We start from the raw sequence: 19,122 nt of genomic DNA, 5'->3' as shown, positions 1-19,122 counted from the left end.
GTATTGAGACACTTCTTCCACTGATTTCCTGGATGATCTTGGCCTGGTCTTAAAGCAAGCTATGTAAAGTGAGTAAGATTATAACCATAGCTAAACAAGGCTTTTTGAGGTGCTTTGTATATCTACATGTTTCAGCTATCAGGTTTTCTTCAAATAAGCACAAATGAAACCACTTGCATTTCTGCCCCAGGTTCAAATCTCCATTCCTACTACTCCCAGTAAATGACATCATTGAACTCAGCATTCCCACTTCTATGAGGCTTCATCACCAAGCTACCAGTCAGTAAATGACCAACATCTGGTATTTGAACAGAAAACATTTGTGGCAGTTGGCAGAGTTCTTCTTTGGATGGATTAGGCATCCTGTGAACATTTACTGGAGCAACCACCTTCAGCCTCAACCAGAATGACACTTTAGTTCATTTTTTGGCAATAGGGGAGATAAAAGCTGCTCAGTCTTCTCTAGAGTAAAATAGTTCTGTATAGGTGCAGACATACAGGATGCAGGCTGGGAAAACTTTAATATGAAAAAATAAAGTATTTATGGTCATTAAAGGCACTTTCAAAGTTGCACCATTTGAGCTTGAGAGGGTGGCTGACATTTAGGAAAGTTTATGGAATTTGACTCTTCATTCTTAATGCCTTGATTCATTGCCTTTAAAATGAAGATAAAATATTTCAACAGGAGAACTACTTTTAAGTCTGAGAGAAGCTTAGAATTACTTAACTAAAACCATATAAACATTTAAAAAACTCCAATGGGAAAAATCCTAGCATTTCAAAGTTTATAAAATTGCTGAATTTAAAAGTATAAAAGCTAAAATCTTAATAGCTGGAAACTATAGATGGAAAAACCATCAATACCAAATGTGAGCAATTAAATGCCAGATTCTGATTAGATGCTTTCTGTAACAAGGACTGCATCTCTAAATGACAATATATGATAGATACATTGCATGCTTATGTACTAATTGTTCAAGTTAAGCATTAGAAGTAAAATACCCAATCCAAAGTATTTTTTAAAAAATCAGATAATTGGGCTGGCTTTCTCTTTGTAGCACTTTCAAACATCCTCATGGACAGCAGATAGAAGAGTACTGTGTTCTGTTCTTAATCATTTGCTGCATGGCTCCAGAGTCAGTGTCTTCAGGAGCAAGCCCTGTACAGCTACACCCACAGTCCCATTTCTGAAGCCAAGCAAGAAAACTTAAGTAAGTTTAGTCCTAATACGTGGGATGAAAACCTTGAGAACACAAGCAAATTACTGTCTTTCAAACTCCACAGACATAGAAATGTTCACTTGAGAAGGAGCACATATACAATGCACCTGTCAAAGGGATGCAACATCTTATAGAACACCATTACTCAAAAATCTTTCCCAAAAAAGATGCCAATTCAAAGAACTGCCTCACAAACATACCAGAGTTCAACTACCAGTTAGCAAAAGCCTGTGGGTAGATTATTGAGTCATTAAGGTTGGAAAAGACCTCCAGTGCCTGACTAATCTTTCAGTGCAGAAATTCTTGTTGATGTCCAACCTGAACCTCCCCTAGCAAAGGTTGACACTGTGTCCTCTTATCCTGTTGCTGGTTGCCTGAGAGAAGATACCAACCTCCACCTGGCTACAATCTCTTTTCAGGTAGTTATAGTGAGTGATGAGGTCTCCCCTGAGCCTCTTCTGCAGGCTAAACAGCCCCAGCTCCCTCAGCTTCTCCTTATAAGAAATTAGGATTCCCCATGCCCCATACATTCTGCATTACTGCATCCTTTGCTGTTTAAATAGTATTGTAGACTTCCTTACCTCTTATGCTTGTGCTAGGTTCTTGAAGTTCCAGTTCCATGTAATGAAGCTGTTTTTTGGAAGTAGGGCTGACAGGAATATTAACATAGGTAGCTGTCTCACTGTGGGGTCGATCTGATGTAGGGACATCAGCTGAATAACCTACTGCCCCTTCTAAAATAAATAACATGTTAGATCTATTTGCAATGACTAATTATCTATTTCATACAAAAACACACTGAAAGAAAACATTGAGCAGCAATAACTCTGCTTGCCAAACAGTACATTCCTCAGTGGTAGATGGGGCATGAGAAGACCACAGTTTATTCCTAAAAGATTCTGAGCCACACTGATCAAGTCAGGATCTATGCAGAAGACCACAGACCAGGATCTCACTGTGTTTTGGCAGAAAATAAACACTATGCAGACATTTCCCAACAACAGCAACATGTGCAGCACTATCTCATAAGGTTTCCAGCTCCAGCTTAGGTTAGAAACGTTATATGAAGTGATCTGTTCTAGGAAGATGCAAACTACTACATCATCTGCAAGACAGCAACCAAAATCACTAGAGGTTCAGAAAGCATATCCCAAAAAAAGGACTGAAGAACTATTTCAAGTAAAGGGAAAGCAAGCTTGAGGAGACAATGTTGGCTGCTTTCCTGTACTGAATGAAAAAGATAGGAATTATGTCAAGCAGGGACAGACCACGTAATATAAGACTTTCATTGCAGGAAAACACATAAGAACACTAGAGCAAATTCCACAGTTTTCTAGAAATTTCTAAAAAAGGCACAGATTAACACCTACCAGGAAATAGCTCCTATAAAGTGATTTTGACTTAGAGACAACTTTTTTTGTTTATTGGATTAATTCTAAAGACCTCTTCAAGCCCTACTTTCAGTTATTCTAATCTTTTCTGCCAGTCCAGTCCAGTTGGAGTCCTTACCCTTAAATGCTTTCTGCTCTTAAGCCAGCTGAAGACAAAGAAGTGCAGAGGAAAAATAGTATCACTTTCAGGTTCTCTCTTTCCATGAAGTTCTCTCATTAAGCCCTTCCTTGTCCCCACATAAAACTCATCTCAAAACTTTGTTTGTCCAAACTGCTGCTTTTCTCTTTTGCCATTTAGACACTACTGAGATGTGAGTGGAAAAACAGTAGAATATCAAGGCATTTTAGAGCGTAGGGAAGAATGACTTCTTATATTCAAACAACAACAGCCATAAATAATCATTGAAACTTTTTCATCTCCTTGGAAGTATTCAGAATAGCAGAGATAGTTCATACAAAGTTAGGCAACAGTAAGGGCATGTTCCAGCATAATTGAATCTCCCCGGGCTTAAGCTGTCTAAATCAAAGGAGTCTACTATTCAGTCCAAAAATGTAAAAGTCTGCAAAGTTGGCCAATTTTCCCACAGATTTTCATAAAGAAAATTTAGGAACATCCATAAAGTATACAAATAGTTTTCTGACAGCCAGACTTCAAGCTGTTTTTCCAAAGCCAGATGTTAGGGAAAAAATGGCAAAATCAATGCAGAATCAAACAGAAGAAATTTTTATATCTTCATTAAACATCATTTTCAGGAATTATTCTGTCTAAAGTATTTCAAAGGAATTTAGCCTGGCTGTGCCAAAAGGAATTCAGCAGAATCATACCACTAAGAACCTGCATCACAAATGACAATCTTAAGGGCTAATACAGAGTCATGAACGAAAAGTTAATTTTTTAAGTCTTTCTGTACGCTGTTAAAGTGATGTAGCAGGAGCTTAAGTGAAGCATCCTCAAAGCTGGCTAGTATGAAAACTAGTAATCTTCTCTATAGAGCTAAACAGTTGACAGGTTTAAGGAAGTTGAATATCATACCTGATCCAGACAAAACAAGGGATTTTCCTGAGAACTAAAAAGCCACATATGGAGAATATTGTATTAATTGGTAGGTCTTTGTGCAAGAAAAACAAAAGAAACACACAGAAAAAAGAAGCCCTTGGCAACAGCCAAACATTCTTCTCAAAGTGGGAAGAAGAAAAAGAAAAACAACCAAGAACAAAGTTTGGAAATTGGAATGGAAGGAAAGGAAAAGTCTTCTGTTGTTCAGTCAGTTTTGTCTTAATAGAAACTGTGCTTTCTTTGTAAACATAGAAATACTTTGCATTTCATTTTTCCTTCAGAGAAAAACCAAAAGCTTATTAGACACTAAAAACTGGCTCATAGTTTTTTTAAGATAAAGGTTTATTTAGCAAGCACGAGAGAGTCAAAAGCTCCTCCTAAGAAAACAAGGCCCACACAGAGAGCCATGGACAAAGACAGTGCTTTCAGCAGTCCATTCTGGGTGGATAGAAGCACAAGATGCTCATAAGAGGGTTCAGAAGACCAATATTTGAGATCATTGTGAAAGGAGAATTTGAAAGAAAAACAGATGAAAATGCATGGTTACAACATTCTGCATGCTTACATATGATAGAATTGGTAGAATATCATGATTTCTTGAAGAGAAAAGGGGAAATCAAAAAAGACAGTTAAGCAAGTAACAGGAGAAAAGTAAAGCTGAAAATTCAGTGGCCCTGACCTGATGGGGAAACAAAAGGAAGAGTATAACTGGGGAGGGAAGAAGAAAATTATATTTTAAACTGCCTTTCTTTTAGCAAGTGTTGTTCATATTTTCTACCCAATATAGGCACTGTTCTCAGAAATGCACAATAAATAAAACAGAAATACAGTACAAAGTGTGTTTGTGAGAATGTACGTAAAGGTGACATGTTCAAAGGGCAACACTTCAAAAATAAACACTTAAAAGAGATCTAAACAAAACAAAAACAAAAAACAAAAACAAAACAAAACAAACAAACAAACAAAAAAAAAAAAAAAAAAGAAAAGAAAAGAAAAAGAAACTGGAGGTGTTAGTGTCCTCTGATGCAACTGACTGCAAAAATCTGTACTCACCAGGTCCCTCAGAGCCAGTTGGAGTTCCAGGTTCTGAAGGAAGTGTTAGCATCTCATATCCACCTTTAGGACCTAGAATACAGGAACACTGTTAATGGCTTTGGATTTAGGATTTTGTACAATATAATCAAAGCATATACTTTTCTGGGTTTGACTTGTAACTGTCTAAACTAAACAATCACACAGAATAATCTCAGAAACAGTGGCTAGTGTTGACTTTTCTGTAGTGGTGATGCCAGCATTTTCTAATGAATGTAACACCAGGAAATAAACTTCAGGACATTTTTACAAGTATTCACACTGAAGGCCACTGAAGTCAACAGTGGGTTTTGCTGTACATGGATGTGGGAGCAGAGCTATCTTGAACACATGAATCAGGGAGCAGTGCGTGGGTGATCTTGGGAGCATCTGGAAGACTCTTGTTAAAATTCCACCTCCAGCATGATGGATAACTTCTTGATTTCTGACAAAGCTCTGTAGAAAATGTTTAAACTAGCCCTTCCAAAGATAACTTTGCTTTCCAAGTGCAAATCATCATCTTTACAAGAAGCCAGGTTGCACAACATCATCATGAGCACTAAGCTGAAAAAAGTTGCCCAGGTTTCTTCATGATCTTAGACTCCACGCCAGTTCAAACAAGGCAAGCAAAAATGCTATGTCCATAGAATGAACACATTGTAATTAATTTTGTATTACAAACACACATAATTTTATCTGCTGGCAGTGTTCTTTTTATCCATTATCAAGAAAAAGTATAAATAAATGTAGTGGGGTTTTTTTCTCAGCATATCATTATTAGGGTACAGGATTTCTCATGGCCTGAGGCGAGGTTTTTTTTTGTGGGTGCCCTTTTTTAAGGTGCTGTCAGCATTTTACCACTGTGAATAAGATTACTGCTTATACTCTGACACTTATCTCATCTGTCACTGCCTCTTCTAAACTTATCCCATCTGTCAGTGCCTTTCTAACAAAAGCTCTGCAAAGCAAAAAAAGCCCAAAGAAATACATAAGCCTTACAATAGGGAATCAAATCATACTTTACCTTCAATATTTTCTGATATTTAAAATAATTTAAGTTTAAATTAGTTTAAATTTACATGCACACACATACCTCATAATCACTTTTACTTACCAGCTTGGAGACTGTGCCCTCTATGCACTTTCAAAGACCCAGAAGCTGCCATGACAGAAGCACCACCTTATTTAAAGATGGAGATTCACATTAAATCTAAATAGCTGTTGCTATTATTAGGTATTTGCTGTGCATCAGCATTTTCAGTAGATGTTTTTGAAGCAACTAGAAAAATTTCACTGAGAATTCCTAGTCATTGTAACTGAGTGGGGAGTTGCCTTTGCAATCCATAGCTTTAGCAACAACAAAATTTAAAGTGCTCATTAAAATCTGATCAGACTGGATCCAAAACTTATTGAAGTGAATGAAAACAACTGTATCATGCTTCACCACCCGTGTTTAGACAAGCATAAACTGGAGCGGGGAAAGGGTACACAAAGGATCTAAGCTTCCGTGGGGTTTGAATCCAGGTCATAGCAGCTCTTGTGAAACACCTTCTCAGTGTTACAGCCAGGAAAGCTTTACCACAGACATGCCAGATGGCACAGCCAGTCTCCTTTCCCCAGTCTGATTCATAGAATCAGAGAATCACAGAATATGCTGAGTTGGAAGGGACTCACAAGGACCATAGAGTCCCAGTCTTAGCCTGGTCCTGCACAGGACCATCCCCAAGATGTTCCAGGTGGAGTATTAGGAAAATTTGAGGAAACAAGAGCTAGCAACTCAGAAACCTACAGTGTGGTACACATGTGATGTGCTTTGTCTACATGCACACATTCCTTCTTTATTTACTAATCAGCATTACACCTTCCTGTTGAGTTAGCATTACCCCCATCCAGCCCTGCATCTCTTCTCTCCACTGCTGTCACTGTGAGCACCTTAATCAAGTTGAGTGGCACTTACTTCCTCACATGAATAACTGTGAGGGAACTTCTTGTACAAGTAGATGGCACTGAACAGAACTCAGATAGGAGGCTGTGCCTATGAGCAACCCTGCCACTGCTGACAGAGCGGCTGTGCCATGTGCTGCTGGGTGCTGGGGATCAGGTATAAAAATAATACTCTTCTAAACTGAATCTGAGTAGGTGAGACACTTCTCTGCAAATTGTTTTTAAAATAGCGTCCAAAAATTACCACAGTTCTTATGTAACAGGGAGAAATCATGTAAAATAAATAGTCTGAAATACCTAAGAAAACTGCATGGCCTGGGAATCTAAAGAAAATGTCAGTTTCTTTTTTTTTCTTCTGTATAAAGTATACATATTTTTTTTTCTCCTAAAACTAAGAATTTCCAGGCTTGTAAAATGAATCCTACAGTTTAATAAAATAAATCTAGAAAAATACAGATTATATCACTTAATGAGGACAATGGATTAAAAAATAATAAAAACCTATTTCAGAAGTTCACAGCTGAACTAAAACCTTTAGTTTGTAGTCTTTGTGTACATAAGAGCATATATGGGGTAATCCAAGGCTACAAAAAACAAGTTTAAAGCATGCCATACTGAGAAGCTGATTTTGTATTTTAATAAATGAGATCAGATTGTAGAACCTTTACACACTCTGGTGAGGACTTAACCACTAAAAATGCTATTTGAAATTTTGTTTTTAACAAGACTGCTGATAAAAATAAATGTAAAAATAGGACAGCCCCAGGGTAGCTGATTTACTTATATTTTCTCTGTAACTGATCTTCCTTTTTCTCACCCAGTGCATCCTATCTCTGCATTAAGAATGTCAGAATATGTTTTATGAAGCCGAAAGCCTTACCTTACTTTGAAGAAAGATTACAGCCTTAGGCTAATTCCAGCTTCATCACAAAGCAAGTGTGGGGTGAGGTTTTTTTTCTCCCTCAAAAAATCATTGCAATTCAACAGAAATAATTCCAGTGGAAATGTGGATTTTTAAGCAACATTTTTAGGGTTTGTAAAGAGCACACAGGACAGGAAAGGAGATTTAAAATAATAAGATATTCCAATCCATTTATGGTCAAGTTTAAATTTTCCCATTCAGAGCTTATTTAAAAGAACTATGTTAACGTTTCAGGATTTGACCTGTTGCATTTTCTGCACTTTCAAATCTGGCAACTAACAAATATTTACATAGTCAAATCTCTCAGGGAATTTTTTCAAAGCTTTGAACTGTGTTGTATAAACACATGTAACAGAGATCGACCTAGATATTTTCTTCCTTCTTTACAGCTACCATATAAACTGGTTTGTTTCTTATTTATGACTCCTCGGATAAAACTTGCAGGAATGGAACAAGCAAGTTAGCAAGACAATTTTCTGAGCAAATAAAGTATCCAGTAGGAAACAGATTCTCCCTTCTATCATTCTTCTCATTTTACACGGGATTATTAATAATATTTTTTTCAGTTTCCCCTGCCACCTAGTTCTATGAGGCTGACTTGCTCAAGTCTTTGTCAGAACTGAGTAGTTCATCATGAGAGCTATTTCAGTTCTCCTTTCCTCAATGTGTAAGAGGAAGAAGATATTCAAAATGTGACAAAATTAAAATAATCTGCAGAATATTTTGCATTCCTACATATGATTAGAGTCAAAAGTCTGATGTAGCTCAATGAAGACAATCCCTATTTGAAATATTTGAAATATTTTTCTAACTTTACAGTCATTGCTTTATGCCCACTTTTCAAAAATAAGCATAACAGTTTACAGCATATGTGCTACAAGAAAAAGCCACGAAAAAAATAAAAAACTAGAGGGAAGATGGAATATATTCTATACACTGAGCCCAGACAGTTTCTATTTTCAAATCTTGTGACCTATCATTCTGTGACCAGTGAGGAGACACAAGCAACGCTACACTGCATTTACCAAGAGATCACTTCTCACTGCCCAGCTTCTACTTTGCCTTCATGGAACAGGTCACAGACTCTTCAGGTATGGGCTATTAAATTTCTTGAGAAGGAGTCAGGACAGAAGACAACACCACATTCCGTGAAAAATTCCTGCTTCTTGTTGAATTAAAACTACATTTATTATGAAGAACTTTGATCCACTCCATTACCATTTCCTCCTTTGAAAACAGATACCTTGTTTGAAAGAGCATCCGAAGGCTAGAGCGACTGATTGAGAGGAGAAATACTGCAAGTACACCAGGAGGTTTTTCCATGTAAATGTAATAAAAGACTTCCTGGTGCTGTATATTTGCCCTACAAAACTTCCCTCTTTGTCCTCTTTAATTTTCAAAGTAATTTCATATATTTTCTGCAGTACAAATGGCATTATCTGCAATACAGAAAAGCTGAAGGGGATACTTTAAAAAACTTATTTGCTCTACAGATTTCACCATACTCAGAAATGCCTCCTGTCTCTTTAACAGAGCACTTCAGAAGGGGTGGAATCACTCAAAATCAGAAATGTTTTCAAGCACACTGTTCAAATATTGCTCCTCCAAGATGCCTGTTTAATGTGTTTAAGAGAATCACAGAGGGTCTAAATTGGTGTCTGCTTTTCTGAAAAATATACCCTCAAAGCTGCTTTACATACATCTAAAGCTCAGGATCTACACTGGTCAAGAATGGAGTTCACATAATGTGTTTCTTTAATGGAAAAAAATCTGAAATAATCACCTTTGTGTTCTAGAAGACTGGGATATGTAATTTCCCCAGATTTCAGTGCCAGAGAAGGCACAGGAAAGCAAAACAGGAACACAGAATAGACAGGACTAGAGGGTCACTGTGGCATGAACTTACCACCTTCTGTTACCCCCAAAAGAGGGAACAGGAACCTACTGGATCTGCTCAACGCAGAGGATGAAGCAGCAGCATTTGGCTCATTCACCAATATATGGTTTTTACCACAGTGACTTTTTCCTTTCCCCTCCCGGGGAAAGGCCCCTAGTAATTCAGACAATCATTAAAGTCAAGGTTTATCTTGTAAATGCAATATGTATTTTAATCCACTTGCTTTTTCAGAGCATCTGTATTTCTTCCGCTACATTTTGAGTGCACTTGTAGAATAAAACACGACCAAGAAAGAGCATGTCACATTATGACAGGGTTTTATTAATCAGTTTCTCATTATAATGATGTTCTTCTATTACAGTGTTTAGCCCTATAAGGTATGACATTACATATTTATGGTGGCCACTGCTCAGCACAGTCCTTTACTGGCTCAATAAAAATATCAGAGTGCATTTGGTCTTCCTACATCTGAAGAGCTGACAACGTCTCCTGAAAAAAATTGTGAATTATAAATTATTTTCAACCTAAACAACAATAACCACCATGGTATGGCCCAGTTTCTTCTTTCTCATTGCTCTCAATTAATTCCTTGAAAACTTACTCCTAAGCTTGGAATAGAAGTATCAGGCTGCATAGGTTTGCAATAAAAAATTTTAAAAATGCACAAAAATAAGCGTATTTTTCCATCATAAAAGATAAGCTGTCAGACAGCTGACGTAATTTCAGCACCTATCACCTGTTATATACTTAATTTTATTCTTTCTTTTTGTCTTCATGCCTTGAGTCCCTATCTACCTAAGAACAATTTAATAGACATACAACGTTCATAATCAGAATTCAGATGACATTGCAGCTGAATTCCAATCCACAACATTGTTTTATGTTTATTCCTTGATTCATCCTCTCAGAACATTTCCTATCAAGCATTGTGTAGGTTTGGTATTACAAGCAAAGTGACTGTCAGAGAGCAAGAGTGTCTGTTGCAATGCTGATGAATTTGCTCCTGTGGAAAACAAAAAAAAAATTGAAAAGAAGAGAGATAATTTATGAGTCACAGAACAATAGTAAAGTGGCTGCTTCCATGGGAGGATATTTGTTAACTTATTTGCCCATTCGACTGTTGACTTTTGCAAAGCCAGAGCCTGTGACACAGAAGTACAGGGAGATGAGACCTCCCACTACAGATGTTTAATTGGAGTGTTGAAATACTCTGGGTTGGGCCTGGCTCCTGGGAATGACCAGGTAACCAGTTTCCCTGTGGGAATTGGGAAGGGACAAAAGTTTCTGATATGCAGTGCATAGAGCCGGCATGAAATGGCTTCTCCAGGGATTGCAGAGTGTCTCTAAGCACTTCTGCAAGCCACTCCACTTCTCAACTTAGCTTCTCTAAAGAGGAGTCTTGGGATTCAGACTGCTCAGTTCACATGGAGCGGGTTGGCAATTAAGGACAGAAATAGTGGCATTTCCCTTCCACACAAAACAGCCTCATGGTTTAAACATCATTCATAAAAGAGGATTGCTTTGACATGGTTCTACTCAACTGAAAAAATACAATCATTTGGAAGGAGAATATTTTAAGTAAGAGCTGGAGGTTCCTTAGCTAAGCTGTTGCAATGGAATAGAAAGGAGAACAAGATTTAAATAAAAGGCCTAAACCACAATGAGAAACAGCACAGCTGCTAGGAAATACATTCTTAATGTAAGAATAGCAAAGGACTTTGGATTATTTAAGGTGCATTAAGGAGTCTCATTGCAGAACATGCTAAACACCTGTCAGACATACACACAGAAGTACATCCAAACCTCCGGGCAAAGGCTCTAGTTACACGACAGCTTCAGCCCTGTTTTTCCTACAATACTTTGATTTATAGTACCAGAAAGATAATGAAGATACTGACAAGCTCTTCATACCACCATTTGGGGAAGCAACATGCTTTCATTTCACCTCTCAGCACTGAACGTGCATCTCATTCGTGATCCCTTAATTCGAAATATACAAGCAGTTCCTGAGCAAAAGACCTATGTACGTATCTCTGAAATTGCAATCACAAGATCAAACTACAGAATTTCTTAAGCAGACATAAGAATTTCTGTAAAGGTCCTATGAGAAATTCTCACACAAAGTGTACCAAACTGAGGTGCCTCCAGAACTCAGCAGTCTCAGAAATCAGGAAATCTGAATCATATTTTTGAACCTCTATCCTGTCATAGTATTTTAAGGTCCATTATAACTATAAATGCAGCCTATTATACTTAAAAGCACACATTCTCACATCATACAACTCCAAAGAATCCCTTACCTCGATCTAGTACAAAGCTACAATAACAATGGGAATATTTCTCCTACAAACACAAGTAATCTAATTCAGTCTCTCTTTCTAATCAATATTTATATTATTTATAACAAAGCCAACCAAATTATTTAAACCAGAAATAAATTATTCACACCTTGTTTTTTTCCATCTAGAAATACAATTCAGAATTGTTGCAGCATTTATGAACACTTTTCAGCTTGCCATTAGAATTAAACACATTTCTCTACAGTTGCTAAGGCTGTTGCTCAGCATATGTAACTAAAACTAGAAAGAGAATATCATCACCCACATTCACTACCAATAAACTGAAAAATATTTAAACAACTGATCCTGACTCTTTAACTCCATGTCCTGCTACAGAACTGAAATACTCAAGACCAAAAACATTGCATAGAATATGTGGGCACCTATAGCACAGGGAGGAATGAGTTTGCATTCTACAGTTACTTGAATAAAAATACTACACAGTCCTCTCTGTGATAAAAAAGAAACATGTTTGTGACTAAGTCAATGGCTGCACTAGCAAAACATATAACTGGCCATTGGGTCACTGTACCATCATTCATGGTAGTAGAGGTATCTTGCCATGTATAAGACAGGTTTTGAAAGTAGTTACCTCAAATTAGTGTGCCCTTATGTTATCCTCAACAATGGATAATAGCCTTTCATAATAGAGAAACATAGAAAAGTTCTAATGATGTTTAGTCCAACAGAACTGTGTGAATGACTGCTCAGCATCCTGGCACCTTCAGTTAACTGCTTAGATTTAAGAGTCAAAGACTATAGAACTATTTTGAAAGCTCTGCAATACCAAGTTCAATTATACTTGAAATCTTCACACATATAAAAGAAAAAACTTTAAATACCTAAGGACAAGAAAAATGCAATGAGACAGAGAAAGCTTCAGTTTCTTTTGTTTTTTTCTGAAACATAGTGTAGTATTGAAGAATAAAGTTGTACTTGTATTAGAACATCTGAGAGATGGAACCTCACAAAGATAGCTAAAAACTTCAGTCACTGGCTTTAAATGCTGCATTTGCCTTAAGCATTTATACTTATTCCAATAAGTGTTCAATTCTTTTCTCACACAATATTTTCCCAATGTATCAGGAAGGAAAACCCACCTACTTAAATGTCTTGTCTTGTACTTCTCTTTCTGTTGATACAAAAAGCTGCCCTGCATTTCTACAATTCCAATTTACTTAATGATAGGTTTTCTCAAAACAGGTAACTCTCTCATATGTGTGAATAGACTAAGTTTTTTTCATCCATAATTGTTAACAACCATAATTAACTTGACACTGAAATTAATACAGAAATAATATTGTGCCCACCACATACTGGTTTCCCGGTATTTACACACACTTTAATCATAAGTGCTCTGGTTTCCTTGGGTTGATTAGAAGACTTGAAATCTGAGTACCAGAGGGAAAGATAAAATCCTACCTACACCTCTATAAATCAAGAGTAATTCCACTGACTCGAGTGGAATAACTAGAAACAAGATCTGCTAAATGCTTCTGGATTTTCTCCTGCTAAGATAGACAAAGGAACAGAGTTTTCTATAAACCTTCTCCAGAGACACCTCCTGATCCTAGATATCTTACTGGATTTGTTCACACAAGTATCAATCAGCTACACTGCTTTACATATTTAACAAGGTTTTTAAAAGTAATAAAGAAACTCAAGTACAAAGAGCTGTTGTTCTATGTCTATTGGAAGCAGGAAACCTATGAAATTTAATGGATCTGATGAATTGTCTGGCAAGGAATATATTAAGGAACGTAAAGGTATTTAAGATACTAACCAAATTCTTTTCCCAGATCTCTTCAAAGACTAAGATGGAGATGTTACACAAAACCAAATGCTTATGATATGTTATTTTTGGCATAAAGTGATAATTCAAAGGTGCCAGACCAGTTTGGCTACATTAGGCAGGGAACTCAGATGCCCAACACATCTTACTGATAGGAAGGTCTACAACACAAAGATGGTCAGTCTGTTACCTTTGCCTAAACAATTTTTCCAGACCCAGATACTCAGTGTCCTCTCATTAGTGATTTTTTTGGTCAATCAGTAGTTCCAATGACATGAGAGAAGCATCTCTGTGTTGCCTCTGGTAACATTCCTGTTGTTTTGTGTTATTTAGAAAACTGGCTATACACATATAAATCAAATTTCCCTTTGGTGTTAATATAGCCTCAAAAGAACACTTTCATGGTGTTCTTCAAATATGTAAGTAGAAAAATCACTAAACAGCTTCATATAGAAACTGATAACCTTGAACCTCTTTAGATTAAAAAAAGGAAGGAAAAAACAAACATATTAATCCTTGCAACCAAAATTACTACAGATTATAATGTATTTCATAATTGCCAGTCATGAATTGCAGCAGCAAAACCAAACACAAACAGGATATCTCTCAATATAATCTTTAGTTCTGCTTCCATAAATCTGTTTTTCTTATCACAGTTTGAGATTTAAACATTATCCTTTAACAAAGCAAATAACTAAATGACTCCTACCTGATGTAGCTGGTAAGACTCCAGACTGTAATACTGCTGTTCCCTAAAGAAAACAGAAAATTTTAGAATGAAAAATCTTTAAAAGATATAGAAACTTGACAAAATATAGGAAGAATGGCAGAGAAATCACTTCACCATCATTAAAGCTTAACAAGTGGTTTAAAATCCAAAACAGATGCAAAGGTGCTCAGACATGAAGATGTTCAAAACACGTATAAGTTGAAAACCTTAAAAAAGGTTTTGGGGTATTCTTGTGTACATAGCTTACTCACATACCTTAGAAAAGGCTAATGAACTTGGCTTTAGATGCTTTGCAACCGTAGCAGGCACGATGAAGCAAAAAAATTTAACATTGAGACAAAGAGGACATCAAGGTGGAGTAACAGGATTAACAGACATAAATTAAGGCCAGGCCTATATTGTTTAAAATGGTAGGTGCTGCGAGCAGACAGAAGCCTGGTGTGCTCCTGACTCAGCCCCAAAAAACCAGCATAGAGCTTTCCTCACCTAAATATACAAACTCGTGACCTGTGATATCTCTCCATTTCCTATGCTTTCTTACAAAGTGGTGACTTTTCCGACACACATAGGACTTTACATAGACATCACGTACATCTTCTCCCCATATAGGCACTGTGTTGACTTCCCACACACAAAATAGATTATTTTCTTATTAGCTACCTAGAAGTTCAAGTCATACTAATTCCTGCACAATATTTTCTTAAGGAAAACATATTAAGGTGTAAAGCCTATTACATGTGACCATCACAAAATACTGTCGGAGCCAGCAAACAGGTCCAACTTCAGTTGAAGTTCAGTGGAAAGGCTTTCTTTGATTTTGATGCACCTTGCAATGAACCAGAAAAATATTAGAAAATATTACCCTGATACTGTTTCACCTAATAAAATGAACATTAAAAGAGCTTACTTGAACCAATTGGAGTGGGTTTTGAACCCTGCAACACACAACATACAAGATGTTTCTGCCTGATCCTATTGCAAACATGGAACATACAGCTTCAGTATTTACTTGAGCTTTTACACTAGCTATATATTTTAATACATAAAACACTGAATTTGAGCACCTACTTGGAGTAAAAGTAGAAGGGAGGGGAGGAAATCAGAAATATGGTCAAGATTCTATTTTTGAAAGAGAAAAGGCATCCCATAGCATTTCAGAAAATATCAGATTATACTTGACAAAGAAAGATGCAAAAAGACAAACAGAAGTTTGATGTGTGAAATGACATCAGATGTGGGACACTGTAAAAGTATCATTGAAATTACAGGAAACATATGAAAGACAACAAATAACTACAAGAATCAGCTGTGATTACATGAGATAATAACAAAAACAAAACCAGTCCTTTGTTACTGATTTTTTTCAGTCTATAAGATTGTTGTCCTCATTTCCATTTCAGTACATCCTATTCTATTATTTCTGCAACTCTGAAGCCTCCTACTGCAATCCTCTATAAGGCAGAGACTTCACTAAACAACAGTGGTGACCGACGCAACTTGGTAGAAAAAACAGTAGAGAGACTTAAAAGCTATCATTTATAATTCGACCAAACACTACTTTTGCTTATAAGAGAAACTCTTAAAGTTATTATGGCATCATTTACAAATGTAAGTGCATGGTTTTCAAATGCAGAATATAATACATATCTCAACCTACCATAGGATTACATCAAAGAAGAAAAGGGGTAAGTGACCTCACTCAAATAATATGCTTTTGTTATGCCTGCTATGATACTCAGACAATAACTAACAATGTGATTATCTAAATCCTGCATATCTCATAATATTACACATAAATATAAGTTAAATGTCTTTGCAACATATAATCTTTTATGTGTGACCCAAGAGCTGAGTGCTGAAGTATGTGATGCATGGTTGTTAGTTCAAACCACCTCACCACTACAACACCCACAGTAAATGGATACATATCACACATCATGAACTACATGTCCAGGGCTATTTTAACTCTGGTAGTGATCTGGCTCCTGTCAGATGACATTCATTTTTTATGTTCTGCTTCCAAATATCTTGGGCAGGGTTCAATGACAGATGTTAGGAGAACCCACTAGTTTGATGCTGGGTCATTATTCATAGATTAGCTCAATTGCCCTAAAGAGCTAAATAGAACCTAAGCCTTGGTATTTATTTCTGTGTGTACAAATAACCATCATAATACATAATCCTTTTTACAATCAAAATGGGATTGTTTTCCCCCTCTCTATATATTTGTCATATCTTTGCCTTTCTCTCACCTTTTTTTCTTTTATAGTTTCATTTTATTTCATTCAGACTTTTACTGACTTTAAATTTCATTAAATATATGATTTATCACACCATTTTCCATTTAAAGGAAAAATAGCAGATAAAAATACTGTCCCATATGAAGAGCAGCACACCTACCCTTCTCTATATAACATTTTATGGACTACATACCTAATTCTGTTCTGCTGATGATTGTGGAAGTTTTTGGGCACAAGATCCACCCAAAAAGTCTGGATCATCCAGTATAAGCTCCACAGTAAGGAGTAAAGATATTGTACTGCACGTTTTCTTGGTTTTAGAAGAATTTTTGCCAGATTCATAGGGACAAAAGGCATCACAACTTCTTTGTAAGCTCACCTCCATGATGTAAAAGGGAGCCTGAAGCTTGTAAGTAAAATGGGTAGAAACAAAAAAAGGAAAATATTGTCTTAAGATTATTGGCTCCCATTACTGACTCTAAGGGTAGGAACTGATGGACAGCTGTTCCATATACAGCAGGTATTTTCATGGGAGTAAAATATTCTTGTTTCCTATTTTGCCTCCTAAAAAGGAGGAAACTATACTTCCAAGCAGACCAGCTTCTGTAGGTTTTAATGCCAAGCAGGCCTCCATCATCACTGGCAAGAGGAATGAAATGCCATTCGCCTGATAACTGTGTCAGCATTTCAGACACACCTCATCAGTCACAGCTTATGTAATTCCCTTTGTGTATCTTTAGAAATAAAGCTTTTCTTTCAGCTCATCTAAGTTTGGCAGCTTTGTACAGCTCCATTATTCTGCACCTACTGACAGTTAGAGTTCTCAGCACAGAAACACATGAACCTGTCGGAGCAGGTCCAGAGGAAGGACACAAAAAGAACAGGGTTAGAGAAATTCTCCTATTTGGAAAGCCTGAGAGAGTTGGGGCTGTTCAGCCTTGAGGAGAGAAGGCTCCAGGGAGACCTTACAGCAGCCCTTCCATACTTAAAGGGGGTTATGAGAAAGATGGGGACAGACTTTTTAGCAGAGCCTGTTGCAACTGGACAAGGGGTAGTGGTTTTAAACTAAAAGAGGGTAGATTTCGACTGGATATAAGGAAGACATTTTTTACTATGAGGGTGGTGAAAAATTGGCACAGGTTGCCCAGAGAGGTGGTGGGCGCCCCATTCCTGGAAACATTTAAGGTCAGACTGGATGGGGTTCTGAGCAATCTGACCTAGTGGAAGGTGTCCCTACTCACTGCAGAGGGGTTAAACTAGATGACCTTTAAAGGTTCCTTCCAGCACAAAATATTCTATGCTTTTTAGGTGTCAGTTGCCTTAGTCTAAGCATATGTATGAAGTTTTGCCCCAGTTTGAAGACGAAAGGCTTAACATAAACTAGAAGCTCCCAGATTCTTCTTGTTATGAAAGAAAACTTAATACTTGACAGTAGGAGAAGCAAATATTTGCATTCTGAGATTTTTATTCTGCACAAACCAAAAACGCACTCATAAACAGAGGCTCAATTGCTACATTGGTCAAATGCTTAATTTTCACAGAGGAGATTATCTAGATTTTTTTTTCTCTCCCATCCTTTATTTTAAAGCTACTATGCAGTATCAAGGCTGTGCAAAATATCCAGTTTTTCAAGAGGAAACCACCAAAATCATGACTCAAAGTCCCTGAGTCCCTGAAAAGCAAAAACTGTGGAGCAGAATTCTCTAACAATGAACAACACTCTCCTACCTGCTGTATACAGCTGGTGGTACTTCATCACAACTCCCTGACTGCTTCACATAGTTGGTGTGTAAAGGGACGCAGCAGATTAGTTACATTATATAATTTATGACAAAGTTGAGCTGTCAGCAACTTCACAAAGGAGCAAAGGACTCAATGAGAAATCCTGAATGAAGATTTTGAAATCGGTGTCACAAGGAAAAGTTTAAAGTGCTTTTAGAAAATGGAAAGGAAACAGCATTGATCATGTCAAAATTTCTGCAAAGCTCAGATATTTCAGCAAAAAGAAACCAGTCCTTAATAAAACTGACACTTAAAGTACTTTCCTCATGAGGATTAAAGACTATGATTTATTCTATTTTTCTAAATCACCAGAAAAGTTTAAAGCTTGAATGCTTAGGCTACAACAAGAAAAAAATAATTAAAAAAATTCAAGGAAAGGTCAATCAATACAGACACGTGGACCAACCTCTAAAGGTCATCTATACTGATGGGCAGTTTCACCATGCCCAGCAGTTGATCAGGTTCTGAACAAAAGATACCAAATTATTAAACTCTATGATCCTTCATAACAACTCCAAATGAAACAGAAACCCATGCCTATGGCATGCTTCGGGTGCAGGGGTCCAATTTCAGCCACAAACTCTTGATCACTCAGCTTCATCTGTTGCAAGCCAACTGGTGGCCTACAGAACGATTGCTGAAGTGAGTTCTGAAATACCTCTGTTTGCTAAGCCCAAGCATCAGCTATTTTATGAAGGCATGAAGACGGCAACTTCAGTGGTACTGGCAAGCCGTGG

At 37.0% G+C, this 19,122-nt stretch overlaps 1 protein-coding gene across 5 annotated transcripts in view; it reads right to left on the bottom strand.

Annotated features, from left to right (window-relative positions):
• The window catches only part of LOC116785965 (protein Dok-7-like), a 55,656-nt gene that overhangs the window by 1,839 nt on the left and 34,695 nt on the right, over positions 1-19,122 (bottom strand). The window contains exons 6-9 of one of the 5 annotated variants that reach the window (XM_032686189.1): positions 14,343-14,385; positions 5,854-5,898; positions 4,722-4,793; positions 1,802-1,954 (exon numbers count right to left, since the gene is read on the bottom strand). In XM_032686189.1, coding sequence (XP_032542080.1) covers positions 1,802-1,954; positions 4,722-4,793; positions 5,854-5,898; positions 14,343-14,385 — 313 coding nt within the window. Of the gene's footprint in view, positions 1-1,801; positions 1,955-4,721; positions 4,794-5,631; positions 5,920-9,802; positions 9,992-10,360; positions 10,506-14,342; positions 14,386-19,122 lie in introns of those variants that run through there. The other 4 variants (XM_032686190.1, XM_032686192.1, XM_032686193.1 and 1 more) reach the window with 4 other exon arrangements.

This window comes from Chiroxiphia lanceolata, chromosome 4 (assembly GCF_009829145.1).
Source record: "Chiroxiphia lanceolata isolate bChiLan1 chromosome 4, bChiLan1.pri, whole genome shotgun sequence".
In the NCBI taxonomy this organism is placed as follows: Eukaryota; Metazoa; Chordata; class Aves; order Passeriformes; family Pipridae; genus Chiroxiphia; species Chiroxiphia lanceolata.
The sequence above is the reverse complement of the archived record's forward strand: the minus strand, read 5'-3'. Positions and strand labels throughout refer to the sequence as shown.